The 7,785-nt window shown below is 44.4% G+C and overlaps 1 protein-coding gene across 1 annotated transcript; it reads left to right on the plus strand. All coding sequences in view use genetic code 11, as the record gives it.

Annotated features, from left to right (window-relative positions):
• Positions 1 to 666: 666 nt before the first annotated feature.
• EGR_03606 (Homeobox protein prospero) lies at positions 667 to 6,959 on the plus strand (the record flags this gene model as incomplete). Its single annotated transcript, XM_024492855.1, has 6 exons — positions 667 to 1,569; positions 1,635 to 2,417; positions 3,862 to 4,026; positions 4,367 to 4,524; positions 5,973 to 6,117; positions 6,774 to 6,959. 6 exons carry the CDS (start codon positions 667 to 669, stop codon positions 6,957 to 6,959), a joined length of 2,340 nt encoding a protein of 779 aa, XP_024352738.1.
• Between the last annotated feature and the right edge of the window lie 826 nt (positions 6,960 to 7,785).

The following is a 7,785-nucleotide window of genomic DNA, read 5'->3' on the forward strand; positions in this document are numbered from 1 at the left end:
GAGAAAGGGTGAGGGTGGGTGAGTGGGTGGTGTACTGTCACAAGGGAATTATAAAAGAAATAGGTGTCCATATCTTAATACGCTATCATCACTATCATTAGTGCAACCCTAACCAAACGATACAAACACAAGTAGAATGAGGAGTGAATTAGCAGCACTCCTCACCGTGTTCATTGCCATGGCGTCGCTACTACCGTAGCTGCGATGGATAAGAAAATGGACTAAAAAGTTGGTCAAGTCAAACGGGATTTACCAGAATGGCTCCAAGATGGCCCTATCAGTGGATTATAATAATTGAAAAAAAGGTGAAGGAGAGTGTGTCCAAGCACCGCCTCCTCCATCTACAGTGTATCCACAAATTACTTCCTGCCCAGAGGAACATGCGCAGCTTGGAAGGTAATTACCGAAGTCTCATCGCCTAAGCCGAAGACATTTTGGCAATAATAATTGGAGAGACAACACTTCCGGTGCTGTGGAACTCTCCTTAAGACTTGGCTGATTACCCCTTTCCCCTTACTGTCTAAGCTTTTTCATGCTGGTCAGTAAGACACAGCAAGTGCCATCTATGCAGACCACTCGCCTGCTTTCAAAGAACCAAATAATGACTTAGTTGCTTAAATTTTTACACCAATCACACAGACACTCACAGGAAGGCAATAAGCACTTATGAACGTGGCCCAGTCCTCAACTCAGCAATTCAACTACTCCTTGCAGAAGTGGCTTGACACGGAACTGCATTCCAACACCAACTCCGGTACCTCTGGCAAACTGAATTCCGAGGACAGCGAAGAGCAGCGTTCTGCGAGTTCGCCCACTACTACAAGTTCGTCGATGGAAGTACCGAATCCCAGCAGCTATTCCCCTCCTCCATCAAACAAGGAATCCCTCCTCAAAGTGCCTGAAAGTGGAACCAAGTCCTATGCAATGGAAGACCTTCTGCGAGGCGATGCGGCATCTATGACAGAGGTCATTAGGCAACAGAAGCGAAAACAACCGACACCAGTGCACAAAATTGTGTTGGAAGACACGATGGAGATGAAGAGCAAGAAAAGGCCTAACGAGGAATTTCTAGCCGAACTAAGTCGAACTGCTACAGATGCACTCACGCGGGCTCTGAGTAAAAAAGCAAAGATAGCTGAGAGCGGACTTGAAGATGAGTTGAAGGGTTTGGTCCGAGAGGCCTTAGAGACAAGTTTGAATTATGTAAGTGGCAGTCATTCGTCGTTGGAGTTTGACAATAATGATAGCCGGCAACAACAACAACGACGACAGAAACCGAACGCTGAGCAAATGACAGAGAAAAATTTGGAGAAAGGATCCGCCAAAGCACCACAACAAATCACGGGCCCTTTAAAATTATCCTCCTACATACCCTCACCGACAGAGATAATGGAAGCCTTCAACACTAATAGTCCGGAAGGATTCAGTCAGTCATTTTCAACTTATTATGAGGCATTGTGTCGAATGCTCCAATCCCAAGGTAGCATGCATCCATGTACGTTCCCTACTCCATTCAGGCCTCACAAATTTTCGGAATCGAATTTGCCTTCAAAAATAGATATTTCCAAGGTAAAATTAATGGAGCAGATTTACATTAGTCAATTAAACAAAATAAATTCATAGATTTTTTGTAGGTGGAACCATGCATGGACTTCCAGAAGGTGACATCAACCCCTCTCTCGATCCCGGAGCAATTCAATCAGACAGAGGCGCTGGCCTTAGTTGTGAACCGTAACCGCGGCAACAGCCTATCCCCAGCTTATGAACATCAACACGAAAATATGCAACCCTATGAAAATTCAATGATATCTTGTATGCCCCGCAAGAAACGAACGAAGGTTACTGACACTCGGCTAATTCCACCAAAACTGCCTCCGCAACTACCACTCACATCCATGGATGGTGGAAATCCCTTCCTAATACCGGAACTTTCACGTTCTAAAATTGGAGGAACTCTACCCCACATGGCATCTCCACCATCCCTGCCAACCAGTATTGATCCTGCCTTCATGAACGATATTTTGAAGACACTTTCCGTGGCAAACGGTCACAACCATCCTTCCTGTTCCATTCCTTCCACTCGAAGCTCCATCTCACTGCCAGGCGGTAGAATATCACAGATGGATTTGATAGGAAATCTACTTCCCCCTCCTCCACCACCACCGCCTCCACCACTACCGTCACATCATCATCTCCATCACCATCCCAACGACTTCTGCTACGATATGCCGAATACGGCCGCGATGACGGAATCCAATCCAATTCGAAGGAACAGGTCCATAGGGGGCAAGCGCGTGACGAACACATCGTCGGCGTCGAATTATGGATGTGATGGAAGATCCTTCCTGTCCTCAGGTTCTACTTCAGACGAGGCAACCTCTGCGCTCCATCCTGGTCCTCTAAGTGGCATTATTCCCGTAAGTGCTTACAAGAAAGGTAGCTTTTTATAGCGAATTGACTTCAATTCCAACTTAAGACATATTTGCTGCATAAAACAACAAAAACTCGTAACTTTTCGAAAACGCGATTATAGAACTCGACCACCGGTAAAGCTAACATGTCCTCGAGTGCGGCAGCTCTGAATTTGAGGGAGCGCAGCCTATTAACGCTCATGAATCTTGACCTCAATTAATTCACTGTTTGATATCAATCAGAAGACTGCAAAAATGTGATTCTAGGGTCAACAGTAGATTATCTTTCTTGTGCAGGGCATAAATCAGAGGCCAATTCCCCTGGTCACTAAGATGCTAAACTCCTTGGTCTCATGCACGAGTTTTTATTCACTTCTACGCCAGAACAACGCGACTTTTATGACGGTATGGCGTGGTTCATCGACAGAAACACCATCTTGATTCGTTTTGCGAGCATTGTTTGCAACTATTTAACTTCTTTTGGCCATTAAAATGATCATTTAGAATAATTTGCCCAAAATGTCAACTCTGCTTTGACACGGGATGAAGAGCATATGCTTGGTTAGAGGATGACAATGCACTGCAAGTGGAGGGTGAAATTCACTTGAGGTAGATTTGTTTTCTGCATTTGCCGTTGTGGGGCCTTCGACGATCACTGAGCGAGGGGAAGTGGCCAGTTGACAAGCGCGAGACACGAAGGTGATCGAGGTAACGTTTGCATTGCCCACTTGTCAAATCACTGGTCGCCAATGCCACAATTCCGAGCCTACTTTGTCTTTCTACTACGGCTATTTATGAAGCTAGTCATCATTTAACCAATGATGGGAACAATACTTATTACTCTACTGTCAACTGAAATTGTGATCTATGCCGGAATCTAGGAAGTCGAAGACTATTAGGCGATATATTTAGAAGGTACTGACTTTGTAGAAGCATTTGTGGTAGTTAAATCCCTGAAGAACTATAGAATGGTTATTGGGGTGTCTGAGAGTTGAGAGTCTGTCAACAGCAAAGAAAAATGGACTAGATGAGAGAGTTTCTTCCAGCTGTCCTTTTATGTGGCTTTCCTCCATCACTAAAGTTGATTGTTGTATCCAAGAGATACCTGACCGCGCAAAGGTTAGTGTAAAGTGCCACAAACGCCCCAGTTAAACATCCTCCCTGCCTCGCCTCAACTGCTGTGTCTCCTCTCGTTTCCATTCAGCGTATCCCAGCCCTCAAACGACGTCTAAAAACTGTAACAAAGTGGAAATAAGCGCAGGAGGATGAAGAGAGGAAGATACGGAGACCAGAGGAAGGAGAATGAGGGAGGGGGTGGGAGGAGCTCGTATGTGTGAGTATGCACTAATAAAAGGTCCATTGTTACAGCCCTGGCCTGCCCGTTATCCGCAAAGGAAGCTTGTGGTGATGCGCATTTAATTCTATCCAAAGTAACATTTTAACTTTTAAGAAAGAAGGTGGGGCTGCATACACGAGTCGTAGTCATGGAAGTAGTAGTAGCAGCATTGTAAGGATAACTCCACACCCCTCGTCTCCTTTAGAAAGTGGTAGTAATGGTTCTGCTGGTAGCGATGGTGGTGAGGAGGGCAGCGCTTCCTTGAAGGAAGGCACAACTGTGTGTGCGGACACAGAGGACTGTGCAGGCAACAGATGTATCCAAACAAGAAAATTGGTGAACCATGAAAGAGAAAATGGTCAGTGATGCGTATGCCAGTTTTTGCACGTTTCATGTCACCGTCGTGTACACCGTGGAGGGCCTTTCTTCCCTCGGTGAGTAACAGCCAGCAGAGCAAGGCACTGGCCAGTTTAGAGTAAGAAGGAGACAGAGACGTGGAAGGAGAAATAACAATAGATTGGCGTTGAGAGCTGGGAGGTTAATGTGTGCCTGTTAGCCTGATATGGTAGATAAAAGTGGTACTTTAACAATCCTTGTCTCCTACTTTCCTTTTTTACAGACTACAAGTACTCTCACTCCAATTCACCTAAGAAAAGCCAAGCTCATGTTCTTCTTCACTCGATATCCCAACTCCAACCTCCTGAAAGCCTACTTCTGCGACGTCAAGTTCCAAAAGAACAACACTGCTCAGTTAGTAAAGTGGTTCAGCAACTTTCGGTGAGTCCCTCAAGCGATATAAATGGGTTATTTGAGGCATTATTCCAGGCGGAACTATTGCATCTCCTTATGACACTTCATGGGACCTAAATCTGCATTCACTTACTGATTTTTAAAGGTAGTGCATCCATAAACTTCATGTAGTACTTTTCCACCCAGCTATGATCTGTTTCAACCATGATTAGCTCTAAAGCCTGTTTGAGTTGGTATTTATTGCGCAGTAATAGTAGTAAAAACCATTTTAAGGATAATGAGGACCTGATGGAAGCAGGTAGTTAATGAGGTGGCAGGAATAACATAAGTATGCATGCTACAGAACCCATCATAAAGTGGGATGATCCACCACATCGATGTGTCCAAACCAGAGCACGAAGCATTTTTCTGCTTTTCAAATTTTTTACAAAACTGCAAGTAAAAACACTGTCTCAAGAAGTCTGCTGCGCCATCTCGTGGCTAGAAAAAGTCGAATTTAATTTACTGAAAACCGTGCACGCAAAACTGTCTTATGGGTGAGCCTGGTGCTCCGTCCCCTCGTTTCCCACTCCCCCCCTCCCCGCCCCATCCTACCAAGCGCAACAATAAAGAGGCATTTTCACTTCCTTTGGCAGTGAGAGTGATGAAAGGTTTTCCCGCGTCAAGGTGGGAACTGGGAGTGCGAGAAGGCAAAGTATGCCAAATAGAAGGATGAGGCGGTAGAGGTGGAGGAGGTGAAGGAGGAGGAGGAGGAGGAGGAGACGGTATTTACAGATTTATACTCTGAGAAATTTAATTACTCTCGGAGTAGTTGAGGTAGCCTTGAGGAGCGGGGCACGAAGGCGCTTTTTATGCACGCAAACTCGGTGTGCGCGCGAAGTAAAGGCAATTGCAAGTGTAAATAGCTCTTGCCACTTTTTCCACATTTGAGAAAGTGCCTTTGCCTCCTGGCCATGAGGAGATGATTGGATTCATATTGTACGCACTAACCTCCACTTCCACTTAGTCAGTAATCATCGGATTTAGCGAGGTCGTAGCCATCGTCCTATTCATTCGACATTTCTACCCAAGTCAGCAGACTAAAACTGGAGTGATAGTTGTTCTTTATCTGACCAGTACATGAAGTTATTGTTCAATTTAAGCCCCTTTGAAAAGGGGAAACGTTTCTTGCTTGAGTGTTTGGTCATCATTATGAAAGGAAAACAAAGTAAGGCGAGGATAACGCACGACAAATATGACAGCGCACCATTAAGGTAGAGCTGAGGAGGCAGTACTTGACAATATATTTGTCTCGCTATGGTTCACATGTCTCGGAGAAAATTGCCCTGACAAAACAAGGAAGAGGAGAAGGTGTGTGGGGGGAGGGTACGGACTAAGTGCGCTGCAACGCTATCAGTGTCCACAACTTTGGCTGGACAGGTCTCCATGCTTGTGCGCATTGAAGAAAACGTCACCATTTGCGTCTTTAATTGCAGCGAGTTCTACTACATACAAATGGAGAAATACGCTCGTGTGGCGATATCAGAGGGTATTCGCAGTCCTAACGAACTCACGGTTACAGTCAACTCCGAGCTCTATCGCACATTGGCCCTGCATTACAACCGCAATCAGCAAATCGAGGTAAGCTGTTCTGCCTCTGTTAATAAGGACGAAGGCGGCATTTGAGGTGCTTAGAAGGTCAACAATGACAAACGAGGGCATTCAGAAAGCCATGAATTGCACCCCATTGGGTGCTCTTCTATTCTAAAACATGGCACGTTACTGAGTTCATTCAATCACGAGTCAACGACACGAAGCTGCCTAAACACAATTGTGAGTACAGGGAAATGTCAAATGTACTTTTAGAACCTAGAAACGCAAAGGACTGGGGCAAACGCATAAAAAGAATAACTAAGAAGAGATAAGACTTAGGAGTTTTATTTAGTAAAGATTTTGAGGAATTATTGAAGCTGTAGTAGTTAAAATAGATGTTGTGATGCACAAGACTCGAGTTTCACTTTTTAAGACCCTCAGGTCCATAAATTCCTCCTAATGGGATTTTTCATAGGTCAGTTCTTTTAAAATTGAACTGACCCAGTCGTGTACTCTTTAAGAGACTAGGACCATGAAGTTTTGTTTTGGGTGCTTTTTTAGAAAAGCGAAACTCTAAACACTTCATCCTATTTGGTTTTAATAATTTGGAAATGATATTCCATTTAACTTGAAAAATAAGAAGGATTGGGTAAAAAAGCAGCTATGGCAGAGGTGGACCAATATTTTTCTCTTTTGCATTGCAGATTCCGGAATACTTCCGTGTGGTGGTTGAGACAACAATGCGCGAATTCTTCGTGGCCCTCTCCACGGGGAAGGATTCTGAGCAGTCCTGGAAGAAGCCAATTTACAAGATCATAGCAAGAATGGATCAACCCGTGCCGGATTACTTTAAGGACCCCAACTGGATGGCTCAGTTGGCGGATGGCTAAAATAAAGCAATAGAAGCCAAAGATAGTCATCTCGCGTCATTCTATCCCTCTCCCGTACACAATTTCGGGATGAGGCATCAAAGTGAGCTGTCACTGTGATTCAGCTATTCAATAGATGTACGCATATCTGTGACCTCTTCGGTATCTGTTTTAGCTCCGACGTGGAACCTCCCTAGATTTTGTATGTGTGTCTGGAGTTTCTAAAGAAGGCAAATAGATGTATTATTACAACATATTCTAGTTTCGAAGGGAAAAAGGGGGGAGGGGTGCCACTGATTAAAGCTGAGTATTGTCACAAACATAAGTCGTAAGTTTTAGCGTTTTGCTTCTAAAGATGATTCAGAGGTAGGGTGGGAAACCTCATCAGTATTATAGTACAAAAAAGTGTCCATGGGCTTTAATAATACCAGAGGTTTCAAAGACAGGCCTTCTATTTAGCTATGAAGAGCGGTTTGTTACCTTTTTTAGTTGCAATACCACATTTCGAGAGTTGTTAAAAAGCCTGCAAGTCAACTTTTAAGGGCACCTGTTCGATTTAAAAGTCATGTTCTCGTATGAAACTGCATTTAAGGCGAAATCGTCGGTGCTAACACTTGGATACATGAGCCCATGTTTACCTAAACCACGCGGAATCACGCGACACCTATCCTGCCGTCATGCCATTTGGTTGAGAGGTCATTCATTACATGACATGACAGAGGTCATTAGTGGCAAGTTGTGTGATAAAGGCTATCTACCGAGATAAGCGGCAAGAGAGACAGATAGCAATGCAGGTTAGCCCTAACTGATTGGAATTTTTCTTTGGTTAAAACCGTCAAAGGCTGGA

The sequence above is a fragment of the Echinococcus granulosus genome (genome assembly GCF_000524195.1).
Source record: "Echinococcus granulosus chromosome Unknown EG_S00019, whole genome shotgun sequence".
Classification (NCBI taxonomy): domain Eukaryota; kingdom Metazoa; phylum Platyhelminthes; class Cestoda; order Cyclophyllidea; family Taeniidae; genus Echinococcus; species Echinococcus granulosus.